Source organism: Microtus oregoni, unplaced genomic scaffold, assembly GCF_018167655.1.
Source record: "Microtus oregoni isolate MIOR12 unplaced genomic scaffold, Mior012 000004F_ref0000308, whole genome shotgun sequence".
Taxonomy (NCBI): Eukaryota; Metazoa; Chordata; class Mammalia; order Rodentia; family Cricetidae; genus Microtus; species Microtus oregoni.
In genome coordinates, this window is record NW_024543063.1 from 8977838 (window position 1) to 8994622 (window position 16785).

Below are 16785 nucleotides of genomic sequence, written 5' to 3' on the forward strand. Positions count from 1 at the left end.
TGTAGCTTTTGGAGCCTGTCCTGGAACTAGCTCTTGTAGACCAGGCTGGCCCTGAACTCAGAGATCCACCTGCCTCTGGTTCCCAAGTGATAGGATTAAAGGCGTGCACCACCACACCCAGCTATGGGTGTTCTGCCTGCACGTATCTGTGCACCAAATGTATGCAGAGCCCATGGGGGTTTCGAAGAGGGCAACTGGTTCTTCAGAACTAGGGACACAGATGGTTGAGAGCTGTCATGTCTGGGCTGGAGTAAAACCTGGGTCTCCGGAAAGAACGGCCAGTGTGCTTAGCTGCGGAGCCACCTCTCCAGCTTATTTCGCAGTCTTATGTTCTTATCTCATAGCCCAACTTCTTTTTATCCATAGCACTCACCCCCCCCCATGTGTTCTGTCTTTTCATTCATTGTTGCCATGTTGTCCCACGCTCCCTTCATTGCTGCAAGCTCAGAAGAATAAAGACATGGAACTAAGCAAGACACCAAACCTTGAGCCATTTCCAATTAAAGATAGGTTTCAGTGAGGAAGCCACTATTACATTTTTGTAAGCTGAAGTGGGGACAACTGAGGTTTGCAATTATGAGGTTCAATCATGAAATTTCTGGGTTTTGTGGGGTCTGAGATCATCAGTGTTGGCCCTTTCGTATGATGCAGGATGAAATGTTTGTGCCCTCATTCAAAGCTGGAGAGGCTCAGTGGATAAGAGAACATGTATCTCCTGCAGAGGATACGAGCTAGGCTGCCAGGTCCCATGTCAAGCAATTTACAACAGTCTGTGACTCCTCTCTAGGGAATCTAATGCCTCTTCTGGTCATCTGCGCTCATGCACACACACACACACACACACACACACACACACACACATTTATAAAAAGGAAAGGAGACTGTAGATGTGTACCACAATGCACAGCTTGCACTACTGTTGTTGTTAATCTATTTTTTATTTTTTATTTTATTTTTTTTTTTGAGACAGGGTCTCATTATGTAGCCCTGGTTGGCCCAAGGCTTACTGTGTAGATTACTCTGGCCTTGAATTCTGTGAAGAGCTGCCTGTTCTGCCTTCTAAGTGCTGGAATTAAAAGGCTGCACCACCGTGCAGAGCCTAGCACTGTCTGAAAAGCAAGCATCTGGGAGGGTAAAGTCCAAGGTCATCTGACAACGTAGGATTTTGCTCTAAACATTTGCTTATTTGTATTTTCTGCTTTCTTGAAACCAGTGAGAAATAGAATGGAATGCAATTACAGAACTGGTGTCAGGAGCACTGGGAATTCTAAACCTTGGCTAGACAGTGAATTCAAAACTAGCTTAGAAAACAGCCTCCGTTTCAAAAAAAAAAAAAAAAAGAAAAACAAAAAACTAACCAACCAAATAAAACAAAACATCCACAGAAAGGAATTCCCTCTCTTCCTCGTCTCTCTCAATGTTTTCCTTTTATTTATTTATTTTGATTGATAGAGAAATCTACATGAAGGCACACATGAGGCTCTGGAACGCGGGGACAGTGTGGAACAGGCGAATCTGTCTAAGCAGCATGGACGGTCAATCATATGGCTGTCACAGTGACCACAGCACCCAGCACCGAAACCCAGTTCTTGACACCTCTCAGGAGCTCAGTGTGACCTCATGACCTGTCACCAGTGACCCCGCTGCGAGGGCTCTCTTGACCTACTCTCCCTGCGCAAGTGGTACACACTGTCTAAGCTAGCCGCTTCCGGCACAGGCTTCCTGCTCAAACCCTCTGCCGCTCCCCAACTGGACGCAGTAAGGCGGAGCCCTGCCCTGATGCTGTGAGCTCAACTCCACAATTACCCGGCAGCTCCTTACTCCAGAGCCCAGAGGCTCTCTTTCCTAGTCCATCTCCCCACCCCACCGTATCCCCATTCCATTCTGTCCTTACAGCAACATGGGAAGGGTAATTCTAACATTGACACCGCTGACAGTGTCACCAAGCGGCACTAAGCACCCTCTCCATGCCGGGCTAAACATATTTTGGTATTCATCCTTTTAATCCTTGCAGCAGCTTTGCAAGATGCAACTGAGGACCGGAGAGAAGGCGCCAAACCAAGTCACGATGGCTGAGCTGGGAACTCAGCTCTGGACTTCTAATACTCCTTGTGGTATTTATTGATGGGTCGGAGGACCCAGCACCCCAAAGGATAGCACCTTGACAGAAGGGATGCGGAGGCAGAAAGGACTTTCTGGTTTGTCTATAAGATGGTGATAAAACCATTTAAGATGCTGTCCATACTTGGAGGGAAGAATGTCCTACTGCCAAGGACAAAGGAGGCTGAGGGGAATCTGAGCTCCAGGCCTGGCTAAGCTCCTCCCACTGCCCAGTCTCAGCCCACCTCCTTCCCAAACCTGGTTATGAGACTCTGCTCAGCCATCCTCCCAGTCCTAGTTTCCCTGTGGGGGCTTCCACGTCACATGAGACTGACATGTGATCAATCTAGTCTCTTTCCTCTTGGCAATTTGTCCTGGTTTCTGCCAAGTACTCAAGATGCAAGAGGGGAAAGGAGATCTTTTCTTCCCCAGTACTATCTTGACCCTTCCCTGGTTCTACTCTACCCCTGACAGGGCCAGTGCCCAGGAGGGACTCAGGAGCGGAAGTGCAGGTCAGCAGGCCCTCGCCCCATCCCTAGTCCCTGCCTGGACATTCTCCCACTCAACCCAGAGAAGTGATGCATGAATTGCTCTCGTCAGCATGAATGCATGGCTTCTCATGCTATTTCCACATGATGTCTGTTGTCATCATTCCCATTTGACAGACAGAGACTGGAGGCCCAGAGAGGCTGTGTTACTAGGTTACTGTGATGCACAGCAGGAGGCAGAGCCTGGATTTGAAGGCACCGGGTAGTCAAACCCCATGTTGGGATGATGACCCTGCACCATCAGAGCCACCTGTGGCACTAACTCAACAGCACCAAGGTCTAGCCTGAAACTTCTGGCTTGGGAGTGTTCCCAAAGTCCTCTTCATAAGATACTTACCTGTCCCAGGAGGTTAGAACACACAACACCCCCCTTGCCTTCCAGTTGTTTATGCACCACCCCCAGGCCCATTTCTGTTCTTCTTCCAGACCCTGTGTCACTCCACATATGGTGTTTGCCCTCTCTGAAGAAGCTTCCCTCAAGCCCCTTCCCAACCTGAGGTCTCAGCTCACACGCTCATTGCTTAAAAGGGCCAGCCTGCCCTGTCTGCTCCCTAGACCATCCCTTCTTCCCAGAGGACCACTCCCTATCCTGTTGTTCTGTTTCCTCCAAGGCTTCCCAGTAGCTGAATTGATAGATTTATCTGAGTGCACTGATAGATTTCCCTGAGTATTTATTCACCCTCAATGCACCAGAACGCAAACTGCATGTGGGCAGGGACCATATGGGTTGCTAGCTGTCCTGGATGCTGTTCTGCCCACAGCAGCTTCTTCCCCAGCTGTTGTGGGAATCATTCCCACTGTGTACATAAATACCGGACAGTGTGACATACAGGGCTGCAGTGGCTCGGGAGTGCCCGTGAGAACAGCTGGTCTCAGGGAGGCTGGATGCTGAGCTGTACCATGATATACAGAATCCAGACAACCCCATGTGCTGCTTATTCAATCGTTTTCATCCCTGAGAACCAGAACCGGAGGCTCAGAGAAGTGGGTCACGGTCTCCAGCTTCTAACTGACAGAGCTGGGATGTGAATTTGGACCACGGAGACACAGAGCTCAGACACTTGAGATCCGTGCGGTTAGTGCTTTGCTAGGAGTGCCAGCCCAGCAGCTTCCCTAGCCACATCATCAGGACAAGGCACACGCAGAGACATAAAATCCCCATGCATACACACGGGACTGCTACGGGGCAGTTGTGACAAGAAATCCATTTACAATCTCATTTCCAGGGGCATTGGCAGAATATGCACTCAGGGAGATTCCTGATGTGTGTCCTTGTAGCAGGAAAGGAATTCAATGGGCGGGGAGAAGCTCTGGGAGCACTCAGGGACAGGGACCACCCTCAAGAGTGGGGGAGGGGGACTGGCTTTTGCTGACCGTCACTGTGGTGCCCATTGGCTCATCTATTTGAATGCCTGGTTCCCAGTTGGTGGAACTATTTAGGAAGAATTAGGAGGAATGGCTTTGTTGGGAGAGGTGTGGCAGTGGAGGGGGCAGTTGGTTTCAAAAACCACCATCCTTAATTAGCTTTCTCTCTGCCTCGTGCTTGTGAATCAAGATGTAGGTAGGCTCTCAGCTACTGATCCAGTGCCATGCTGGCCTGCCTGCTACCGTCAGGATAGGCATGGATGTTAACCTTACTCTGGAGCTGTGAGCCCCACCTCAAACATTTTATTTTGTAGTCGTCGTGGCCATGGTGCTTCGTCACAGCAATAGAAAAGTAACTGAGACCCTTGTTGGCCAGACGGTTGGGCACCGGTCGTCTGTAGGAGTTCCCACACAGAAGCAGAACACGAGGTGCGTGTTGAAGGGTTAGGGTGGGCTGGGGAGCGGGTGGCTTACTCTTTTTGTGGCTGTAGAACTTGTCCTCAGACCCATCCTTGGACTTCTTGATGATCAGTTTCCCAGACTCGACGTCCACTTTGAGATGCATTTTCTGAGGAATCCCCAGGGACTCCGACTTTACCTTCAGAGTGGAAGAGATGTAGTCAGAGGCTGGGCTCTGGGGCTACCAACTCTGATCAGTTTGTCTACATGGCTGAGGAACACTGGGTCAATGTCCTAGGAAAGGCTATCTGGCTATTATTTCCAGGCCTTCTCCACCCTGGCCTGGCACGCGCACATCCCACAACACCCCGCTATCCCATACGTAGCACGCCTGAAAATGGCTGGCACTGAAGCCGAGCCAGGCTCGCCCATTGTGCGACCCAGCTGTTCCACGACAGATTTGGTGGAGGAAACAGATGAACTGTTGGGAAATGGTTTATTCACTGATTAGTTTGACAACAGTTATTAATCCGATGTGTCATCTACTTCTGGGAAGAGTCTTACTAATAGATTCACACTCCGGGGCCTTGTTACAACCACTAATTGAACATCTACTGGTAATAATTACGAAGACGGCTCTTGCCCGGGCATGTTCAGAAAGCGAAACTCAAAGCTGAGCATGGTGGCACAGAGGAGGCTGTGTGGGACTCTATCTAAAACAAACAAACAAACAAACAAACAAACAAACGGAGTGATAGATGGGTCAGGCAAGATGGTTTTGTGGGTAAAGGGACCTACCACCAAGCCTGGTGACCTGGAGAACTCATTCCTGCAAGCTGTCCTCTTACCTACGCGCACACATACACACACACACACACACACACCCAATAAACAAATAAATGTAAATTTAAAAAAAGCAAGGCGGGAAAATAAAATGGAAGTCGGCCTTTTGTGGGACTCCTTTTCAGGGATGAAGAAGGCTTTGGGGTGGATGGCGGGGTGTCTCATGAAGGCCGGACTAGGTTGGGCCGGAAGCATCAGAATAATGAGGGTCCTTAGAGGAAAACCACCCTCTGTGTCTCAGTCTAAGTCAGTCATTTTTAAGGGAATCACAAGAATTGTTTTCTCGAACTGTCCCCTGCCCCAGATACTATTCTATTCTAAGTCTGTGGCCCTCAGTTTGATGTTACTCCTCCTTCCCATTTTAAGGAGGACAAAGTTTAAACCACCTTGGGACCAATCAGGAGCTCTTTCTTTACAGGCTCCCCATGAAGGGGGCTTTGCTGATGAAGTTACAGAACCATTTTGATGTTTATCTACTTTTCCAACGAGGTGGTTTCACGGACTACTAATTCCTGCCACTGGGTTCCTTCTCCTTCTACAGCCCAAATCAAAAGCCCACTTTTCACAGGAACCATGGTGGCTCCCAAGGGTGGATCTGGAGGTCAGGCTCCACTCCTCTAGGGTGACTTACCTCAAATGTGACTGGAGGGATGAGGGAACGCCTGTTGGGAGACTCAGGGCCCTCGTGCAGCAAGGCCTTGACCTGCAGACAGCAATGATGAGTCAGAGAGTCATAGGAATGCAGAACCGGGGACTTGGACATTCTTGGTGCAAAGAGGGGACTAAAGACAAAAGCAAGAGGCGCTGGAGGAACCTGTGAGTACCTTATCTTCAATGGAAGACAGCAGACTTGTCAATTGGCTGAGCTTGGCCACCATGTTGATGGGGTTGGCTTCACTGGGCACCTGGGGAGCACAAATGAGGGTTGGTGGACGGTGAGTTGGGGGAGGGATGGGCTCTGAACACTTCCCCTGCTGCTCCCCTTTCTGTCTCCCATCCCGCAGTGCCATTATTGTCCCTGTCAGAAGATGAGGACACTGCAGTATATATAAGCACCCCAAATTCCTCATGGCCAGAAAAATAGATCTTCACTGCCTCTCTTTCCCTCACCCACAGTGCTTCTCACCCCACCTACACAGTCCTTAAAACTCTGGGGCCATTCTTGAGCATCACCTTCCCGCCCTCCTACATCGCCTGAGCTGCTTTTCTTGCTCTACTTCCAAAATATACCCATCCCCACCTCTTAAATCCCTTACTGGTTGCTTCCCACGGTGGGCAGGACCCCATGTAAGCTCCAGCCCCCGTCTCTAAAGGTGCTACAGGCTCACAAGTTCCGCTCTGAACCACCCTCCTCCTTGCTTCTGGTCTACCGTGAGCTACGCTTGGTAAGAAAAATCCAGGGGCCTGGATCTCATCTGGGAAGGGCATCTTGCCATCAAGATCTCAGATCCATAAAAAGCTCCTCTCTGACTACCATAGCTCAAAACTGGTTGTCACCATCAAACTACCCTGATGTGGTCTGTTTCAGTCACCATGGGGTGAAGTCATTGCTTTCAATTATGGTTTTGGTCTATGATTCCCTTGCTAGTATGTTGGCTCTATGAGGAGAGAGACCGAGAGAATAGTGTTCAGGGTTTCAACACTGATGTTTGGCTAATAAAGATGCTTAACAGACCTTTTTAATGAACAGTGGGGACCAGAAGCCTATAGTCACTTGTCCAAAGACACACAGCCAATAAATGACAGACTGGGTCTGGCACCCATGTACGCTCCAAGCATATATTTATAGAATAGACATTTGCAAGGCTGAGGCATGAATTGCATGAGTAGGATTCAAGTTCAATTCTAAGCACTGAAAACAAAACAAAACAGAAGCTATTTTCTAAAATCACTCTTTTACCTTGGAAATGCTGTCCTCCCGGAGAGGCAGAGTTAACGATGTACTGCCCCTGCCTCCGGAAGTAGAATAGACAAACTAGACCGGCATATGACTAACTGGAACACTAGCCCTTCCCCCACAGCCTTTGCCCATGCTATCAGTCATACACTGACTTCTGATTTAGTTTGTTTCCTGTTTGCTTGAGTCAGGGTCTGGAGATATAGATAGCCTAGGCAGGCCTTCGACTTCCAATCTTCCTTTCTTAGCATCCTATAAACTGGGCTTATAGGCCTGGGCCATCAAATCTGGTTTTGGCTACAGGGTTTCCCTGTGTAGCCCTGGCTGTCCTGCAACTCACTCTGTAGACCAGGGTGGTCTTGAACTCACAGAGATCTGCCTACCTCTGCCCCCTGAGTGCTGGGATTAAATGCATGCAACACCATGTCCAGCTTAACTACACTTTTGAAAGAGTTTGCAGGCCTCACTCAGGTCCCATACCATTCCTTAGTTCCCTTGGTCCGCAACTATTCTGACTGTCATATTTTTTCACCTCTGCCTCCCCAGGGGAAAAGACTCTATGGTGGCAAGAGTCAGAGCCTTGTTAAGATGCCAGACACCTATCTGGGCGTATCTGCTCTTTTTCCCGCTGCGCAGGGTTGGGCATTACTACATGGACAAGGAATGAAGAGCCAATGGGGATAAGACTGAACTCAGGCACAGGGGCCAGTCTTCTTTCCTTACCCCTGTATTAGATCACTGCTCTGGACTATAAGGTCTGAGGGCCTATCAAGATAAATATTCTTGGGGCTGACAGGGGGTGGATGGTTATGAGCATTTTCCAGTCTTCCAGAGCACCTGAGCTCAGTTCCCAGCACCCATACTGGACATTTACAACTGCCTGGAACTCTGGGGGATCCAACACCTCCTGGCCTCTGTGGACACCTGCACACATCACACACACACACACACACCCCTGGCCTCTGTGGACACACACACACACACACACACACACACACCCCTGGCCTCTGTGGACACCTGCACACACACACACACACACACACACACACACACACACACACACCCCTGGCCTCTGTGGACACCTGCACACATCACACACACACACACACACACACACACACACACACACACACCCCTGGCCTCTGTGGACACACACACACACACACACACACACACCCCTGGCCTCTGTGGACACCTGCACACATCACACACACACACACACACACACCCCTGGCCTCTGTGGACACCTGCACACATCACTCACACACACACACACACACACACACACACACACACACCCCTGGCCTCTGTGGACACCTGCACTGACCACACACACACACACACACCCCTGGCCTCTGTGGACACCTGCACTGATCACACACATACACACACCAAAAACAGCTGAGTGTGATTGCACACCACACACCTTTAATCCCAGCACTGGAGAGCCGGAGGGAGGTGGATCTTTGAGTTTAAAAAAAAAAAAGATAAACATTTAAAACAAAGATAGCTACTTCTCTGCTTTATGGGGGGTCAGGAGTGAGACCCGAATTCTACCCCATGTAGAGGGTGTCACCCTCTACCCTGTGACTACTGTGTCTTGCTTCTAATCGCAAGGACAGTCCTCCATGTTGCCCGCTGGTCTTAGCCTGGCCACTGAAGGCCCTAGCTCTGGAGACCTGGTCTCTCTCCTTATCTGTTTCAAAGATTTTGGGTGTGTGCTCCCATTCAGACTATTTCAATGCCTGTGTCTGGTAGTGCCCATTTTGCCTAGACTTGCATTTACTTTCTCAGAAATTAACCCATCCTTCACTTCAAAGACAGCAAAGAACCAGTTTCCCCCGCTTTGATGAATATTTTTAGCTGTATAAATAGAACACAAATACATCTTCCCTGTAAAATCTTTGTGGGAGACCAAAATAGGCTACCTCAAAATATTCTTCTCTGGCATATTTCAAGATGGCTATTCAGAGCAACCGCAGACAGGAACAGGCCCGAAAAGCTGTCCTTTTGTAAAACAGATTATAGCCGGCTCTGTTAGTAAGGTCAAGGGGTGATGGAGAGGAGGGTCTCTGCCCTCTCCACCTCTCCCTTGTCTGATACCAGGGAAGCTCATTTGCATAGGACATTTGGAGCAGGAAGACACTAGCATGACCCTCACCTATTCGGTTCCTCTCCCATTTTTCTGATTGGAGTCTTGTTATGTGTCCATACCGGTCTAGAACTTCTGGGCTCAAGTAATCCTCCTGCCTCAGTCTTCTGAAGAACTAGGACTACAGCAGGTGCTGCCTGGCACAGCTCATCTAGTCTCAAGGCTGCTATGAAAACAACCTGTCTTTCCAGGAATTTCCTTCCTCAAGCTCCCAAGAGCTGCATGGTCACTAGATTCGAGCATGCCAGGCTCTAAGCCCCTAGCTACTCTTTTTGTCTGAGGGTGGCCTAAAAGTTGCCATCACAGGGGCTGTCTCAGAGTCCCACATTTTTGTGATGTCCCCACGTATGTGCATACTCCACTGTCAGCTTGCTCCGGAGTCTCAAAACATTAAAGCTTCAGAGTAATTTTAACACCCTACAAACTTCTTAGCCGGCCCATTTCTCTCCAGCCCTACGGGTCACGTGGCGGTGACCAGCATCCTTTGGATTGAAATCCTCCTGGCTTGGCTCATGCCTTGCACCCTCATTCTCGTTCCTTCCCATACTGCTCTGTAACAAGGTGTCTTCAAACAGCAAGAGAGAATGCGGGAGCTCACGCCACAGCGGCGCCTGCACCATGGACGCAATCCTCCTAATTTATTCGGCCACATTTCGCCATCTTTTGCCATCCATCTGATTTCCTGTCTTCATTTTCAGAGACAAAGCGTCAGTTCCTGCCCTGGTCAGTGTCTCTCAGTGACCATGTGCTTTCTAAACCAGCTTCCCACACAGAGGACTGACTCCTTGAAGGCTGCAGGCAGTCTTTTTTTTTTTTATTTAATTTTTTTTTGTTTTTAATTCTTCTCTCATTAATATATTCCCACTGCAGTTTCCCCTCCCTCCACTCCTCCAAGTCCCCTCCTTCCCACTCCCCCAGAACCACTCCTCCATTCCCCTTCAGAAAAGAGCAGCCAACTTTTCTACACAGTTTGTCTGCCCTTCAGAAAACCCGTTTCTACTGTCCCATGCAGAGGAGTGAGGCCCTATGAATGCCACTATTATTCCCAAAGCCAAAATTACTGGCCACAATCAACAGTTCTATCTGATAAGCAAGAGAGGAGTAGAACAGCATTTCCTGGTTACCCATGGGCTCGCTGAACATCTTTCCTCATACCTGTTGTCAGTGAGCAGCTGAGTTTATAGTCTTTCCCCCATTGAAGGCCCGGGTAAAAGGGTGGGGAGAAGGCTTAATTTTATAATGCGCCTGCCATGCAAACACGGAACTTGAGTTTGGGTCTCCGGCTTCCACGAAAAAACTGAGCCTGGCGGCAGTCATCTGAACTCCAGCACTGAGGGTGGATGTGGGGTGGGGATGGAAGGAGGGTTTAATTCTTGAAGATTATTGGCTGGCCAGTCAAGGTGAATCTAGAGGAGCTCCAGGTTCTGAGAGAGAATGCCATCCCAAACATAAGGTAGAGGGCCAGGACGAGGGCTCGTCAGGTAAAGGTATGGCCAGGGTCTACCGACCGGAGTTTGATTCAGGGACTCAGACGGTGGATGTTTACCTTCACACCTGGGCCCTGGTACATGCTCCTGAGTGCCTGTGTGCAGGCACTCATACACTAGATAAATACAATGTGATAGAAAGCATCAGGTGGAGAACAAGTGAGGAAGGCACCTGACATTGACCTCCGGCCTTCACATGCAAGTACATGTACATATGGACACACGTGCGTACGCACACACACACTCACACACTCGTCACTCCCCTTCTACACACAATAGCCTTTAGCTAGGTGTGTTCGCATATGCCTGTAATCCTAGCATTTCGGAGGCTAAGGCAGGAGATGGAAAGCTGGAGGCCAGTTTCCCCAAATCAACAATAAACACACATCATTATTTAGTGTGCTAGGTTTTGTGCAAGCCCACGGGAGGCCTGCCCTCTTCTGAATGGAGAGGGACGAGGAGCAGATGGGGAGGAGAGGAGGAAGGCAGGGGGAGGGGATGGGAGGAGAGGAGGGAGGGGGAGCTAGTTGGTATGTAAAATAAATAAAAAAATGTTATTTGAATGAAATTTTAAAAAAATTTAATGCAAATATATTTAAATAAATAACTTAAATTTTTGAAAAAATAAAAAATACATCATTAGAATAGGGCTAATTTTTATCTATTTTATTTCCTTTTCCTAGTATTTACAGTAAGTAATATTTGTGTTTTTGGATACTGCCCTCTCTGACCCTAGACTATGCTGTGCTATTTCATGTTCTCACATCCCACCAGGCAGAGTTTCTCTCTCAACAGCTCTGGCTTTCTGAGAAACACTTTGTGAACCAGGCTGGCCTTGAACTCAGAGAGATCTGCCTGCCTCTGCCTCCCGAGGGCTGGGATTAAAGCCACCACAGTCTGGCTACACGTGTTCTCACTTTTAACAATGCTGTAATATTAGGATCTAGGTCCTAGCCCTTACTGGATTTTAAATTTACTGAAAGCACTAAAAATACAGATAGATAGACCTATGCTTAATTTGACCCTAGTCTGCTGCCAGCTGCGGGGGAGGGGCACCACCATTTTGTAGTCCCTGGGGTTAAAAGCACGAAGAACCGCGTGGTTTCTTTTCCTTCCAGTTTCTGAGTAGAAATGATGGGAACGGCCTTGCTTGCCTCCTCACCCAACACCAGGTAGTTTTTTGGATGGGTGCACTGTCTGAAATGAGAGGCTGCCTTTCCAGGGCAGGGGTTCTACCCCACCCCCCACCCGATGTTTACACCAGAAAAGGTGGGTGGTGCTTCTGTCTGCCTTCAGAGTCCCTCTCTCTGGCGTAGCAATTTCATCTTTTCAAACTCAAAGCTCCCCGTACCTGAGGTCGCGGTCGGAGGCCTGGGGAGAGCTGCTGGTCGAACAACCTCTGCAGGGACTCCAGGGATGGGAGGGTCCTGACGACTTCCCTGGAAGTGGAGAACCGATGCTAAGCTCAAGAAATTGGAACCAGAAACACCCCAGGCAACACCGGCCTGAGCTATCGACAGGTCACACCCCAGTGGCAAATCCCAGAGCCCTCCCCAGTATGACATGCCCGGGCAAAGATCATTGGTCCAATCAGCCTGGCCCAAACTCCCACCCTTCCGATTTCCATCAGACTGGAGCAGAACCCACCCTGCACTAGGTAACCTGTAGGAAAATCCAATCTGGAAACAGATACTACTTTAAAATCATTTAAGAACATGCTCTCCAATGTAGGAAATGCATGCACGGGCACACACACACACACACACACACACACACACACCTCATTAAAAATGCAAACTCCTGGGCTTCACTATGATTTGGTCTGGAGAGCCAAATTTTTCTTTTATTTATGTGTGTGTGTGTGTGTGTGTGGCGTGATGAGTATGTATGTATATGTGTGCACACGCATGTGGAGGCTTGAGGTTAACTTTATGTGTCTTCTCTATCACACTCCATTTTATATTAGGGGTAGGGTTTCTTGACGAGCCCAGAGCGGGCCAGTTCAGCTAGTCTGTCCAGCCAACTTGCTTCAGGGACCCCTTGTCTCCAGGGACTCTCTCTCTTTGCTTCCAGCATGCAAACCCGTGTGGTGTGAGCCACCACACCCATCCGGCCTTTGTATGGTAACTGAGGATCTGAACTCTGGTCCTTAGACTTGCGCAGCAAGAATTTTATCCACTGAGCCATCTTCCTAGCCTCCTAGAAAGCGCATTTTAAATATGTTACAACGCTAAGTGGGCTCAGCAGATAGCATTATGTATTTATATGTATATATGTAACAATAATAAAGAACACGAGGTAGGAATTTGAGTGAGTGAAAGGGGACTTGGGAGGAGTTCGAGGGAGGAAGAGGGGAAATAATACAAATACAGTACTCACATATGAAATTCCTTTTAAAAATGATAAAGGAAGCTGGGAGTGATGGCACATGCCTTTAATCCCAGCACGCAGGAGGCAGAGGCACGTGGGTCTCTGAGTTCAAGGCTAGCCTGATCTATTGTGAGTTTCAGGACAGAAACAAAAATGGATAAAGAAATATAAATAATTCAACTATGGGGTGTTGGGTAGGGGGTCCCTGTGTTCAGATTCAGATCTCCTGGAAGCTAAAGAGTGTCAAGTCTGTTGATAGCCCCAGAACTAGGCTTGATGGATTCTCTATTTCCTTCTCTTTCTGTTATTGTTACACCCTTTATTGTTACTCAGAGTGGGAAGTCTTAAGTTTGATTTTTCCACTTAGCATTTTATAAAAAAAAATTTTAAAAACTGTCCATGATTCTACATGTTTAACATCCTAAAGTTTTTTAAATTAAGCTAACAAGAGATGTGCCCAAATCAATGTCTAGAAGTTGGAGGGTTAGTTTGAAATCTTTGTTACTATAAATACTATTTTTTGTGGGGTTTTTTTGGGGGGGAGGGTTGGTTTTTCGAGACAGGGTTTCTCTGCAGCTTTGAAGCCTGTCCTGGAACTGGCTCTTATAGACCAGGCTGGCCTCGAACTCACAGAGATCCGCCTGCCTCTGCCTCCTGAGTGCTGGGATTAAAGGCATGTGTAAATACTGTTTTGAACAGTGTTGTTCACATAGCCTTTTAAAAAAATTTTCTGGTCACAAAATTAGGAGAACCAGAGGTTGTGGCTTTATTTCAATGTTGGCAATTCTCGTGACAGCACAGGTGGCCAGGATGCCAGTACTGTTCCAGGGACAAGGTCTTGATTGCCTTCTGAACGGCTTTTACTGCCTTCTTCTCCATCTCCAACCCCCCCCCCATTGCCCCACCCCCTAGGCTGGCCTCAAATTTGCAAGTAGCTGAAGATGACCTTGAACCTCTGACTCTTTCGCCTCCTCCGCGGTGCTGGGATTATAGGCTTGTCCTGTCACACAGTCTAAATGGCATTTGGGACTGAACACAAGGCTTTGTGTGTGTTATGCACACATTCTACAACTGAATTTTCTCTCTCCCTTTTATAAAGTCCATAGTTGTGTCATACTTTAGGACTGAGCATACCTGGGGTCCTGAGTGGGCTTCTATATTAATTTCAAATGCCTTTAAGTATTTTTCTGTGGTTGACTTCTACGCTGTTTCTCTTTAGATAAATTGACTACCTCTTTCGCCAACTTTTTGTTGGGAACCATGCCATCTTCATATATTGCTATAAAGTTTACTTAGTGCTTTTGGCATTACCACATTATTTTCATTCTAGATGGATTAGATGCTGTTATAAAGTGATTTATAACTTTTTATTCCCCTATTACTTTTTCTCTAGCCGTATAGTTAAAAATTTATCATTAATATTTACTAGGGAGCAATTAAAATTTTCTTTGTATCTATATTGTTGGAACCCACAAGACTGTACAGTAAATGTACAGCTGACAGATTCATCAAGGCAGACCCACAAGGAGACAATTTATGGGGCAACCCGTTTTGCAGAGCTGCAGAGCTGCAGAGCTGTGTTCACTTGTCTTTTGGAAAAATCACTGTCATATCTGTGGAAACTTTGTGAAGCCGTGATTCTTCCCTTTGAAATGGGATCCATTCCCAGAACACCACTGCAGTGGCCTTGCTCCATACCCCCTACCCCTGAGGCCTTGGAGCTAGGGCATTCACTCTTTGTTCTAACAGTCAAATTTACCTAGAGTCAATCCCACAAAATTACCTGCTAACAGACCACATAGAAATTTCTATAGAAGACAGGCACTGAGCAGGAAGGCAGCATGCCCCACCTCTGCTAACAAACAAATCTGGGCGTCCCCAAAGCTGGTTGTCACCAAAGAGATTAGATGAGAATGAGTGAATCAGGATTCAGGGATCTTAGCGACTTTATCTGTTGGTTTGGGATGTCTGCTGATCTTTCCTGGATCTGGCCACCTGCTTTGGAGTACTGCTTTGTCAGGTTCTACCCGCCCTTTTTGTGATTTTGATATGGAAAGTATCATTGTCCTTGCCTACGGAATTTTCCCACTCCGTCTGTAAAACTAGAAACCTCACAGAAATCAGCCCTTACTTTTCTCCTCGCTACTTCTTGTGCTTCTTCCCCTTACTCTCCTTTCTTTTCCTTATTCTTCACCTTATTTTTCTTCTTCTCTGAGCCCTTATCACTTCACTTTTCCCCCTCACACGAAAAATTGACAAGTCCCCTAGACTGTAGTTACAGACAGTTGTGAACCGCCTTGTGGGTGCTGGGAATTGAACCCAGGTCCATTTGGAAGAGCTCTCAGTGCTCTTAACTGCTGAGCCATCTCTCCAGCCTTGTGGGTGAGCTTCTAAGCAGGGTATCGTGGTGCATGCTTATAAATTCAGCCTTTTTACTAAGGCAAGAGGAGAGAGGGGTCAAGTCAAGATGAGCTACGTACTGAGACTCTGTCTTAAAAAGAAGGGAAAAAGGGCAAATTTTAAAAATTAGAGGAAGGGAGGCTGGAGAGAGGAATCCGCCGTTAAGAGCTGGCTGCAGTTGCACAGAACCAAGTTAGATTCTGAATAGCCATGCAAAGCAGCTCACGATTCTTATCTTTCCAGTTCCAAGGAATCCTCTGCCCTCTTCTGGTCTCTATGGGTACATGCACAGACATGCTATACATACACATAAGGACACACACACACACACACACATACAAAAATAAATTTAAACAAAAATAAAATGTAGAAATGAAAATTTGTTTATCTGAATATCTATGTAAATAATTCTTTTATTTTAAAAATATTTTTGGGGGGATTGGAGAGATGACTCAGAGGTTAAAAGCACAGGTTGCTCTTCCAGAGGTCCTGAGTTCAATTCCCAGTAACCATATAGTGGCTCACAACCATCTATAATGAGATCTGATGCTCCTTTCTGACCTGCACGCATACATACATATAGAACATTATATAATAATAAAAAAATAAATTTTAAAAAAATTTAAATTTACTTTCTGTATATGAGTTTATGTGCACTTTAGTGTGACTTGTGTCTATAGCGATCAGAAGAGGGCATCAGATCCCCTGGAACTAGAGTTACAAATGGTTGTGAGCCTCCCTATGGGTGCTGGGAACTGAATCAAGGTTCTCTGTAAAAGAAGGAAATGTCCGTAACCACTGAGCCATTTCTCCAGGCCCCTGTGCCTTTATTTGTTGAATCTGTTGCTAAATTGGAGTTTTCTGTATGTTGACTCATCTTTAACTTAGTTCTCAGAACGGGTGCAGAGGAGGCCCTCGGTGCTTGCTGGAGGGTTAGTGAACACATGGATGAGTGAACACACCTATCTAATCGAGCACTTCCAACACTGGGTTTACAGGGGATGCACCTGCAGGGATGTCGGGGGTGGGGGAAGCAATTTGTTCTAGCATTCTGTGCCTGGCCACCACCTGATCTATAACAGCGAAAAAGGTGTGTGTGAGGAGGTTCAGAACATTCCAGTGCCTCGAATGACTTGATGTTAATTATCCAATAAATAGAGATATTGAAGCTTTTTACACTGGAATAATGTACGAGAAGCAGGCATATTAGGGAAGCTGCTGTCA

At 47.4% G+C, this 16785-nt stretch overlaps 1 protein-coding gene across 1 annotated transcript in view; it reads right to left on the bottom strand.

The window, feature by feature from the left end:
* The window catches only part of Inpp5d (inositol polyphosphate-5-phosphatase D), a 112004-nt gene that overhangs the window by 36432 nt on the left and 58787 nt on the right, over positions 1 to 16785 (bottom strand). Inside the window, exons 6-9 of the mRNA XM_041650784.1 lie at positions 12143 to 12230; positions 6080 to 6160; positions 5887 to 5958; positions 4488 to 4611 (exon numbers count right to left, since the gene is read on the bottom strand). Of these exons, the coding sequence (XP_041506718.1) occupies positions 4488 to 4611; positions 5887 to 5958; positions 6080 to 6160; positions 12143 to 12230 (365 nt within the window). The remainder of the gene's footprint in view (positions 1 to 4487; positions 4612 to 5886; positions 5959 to 6079; positions 6161 to 12142; positions 12231 to 16785) is intronic.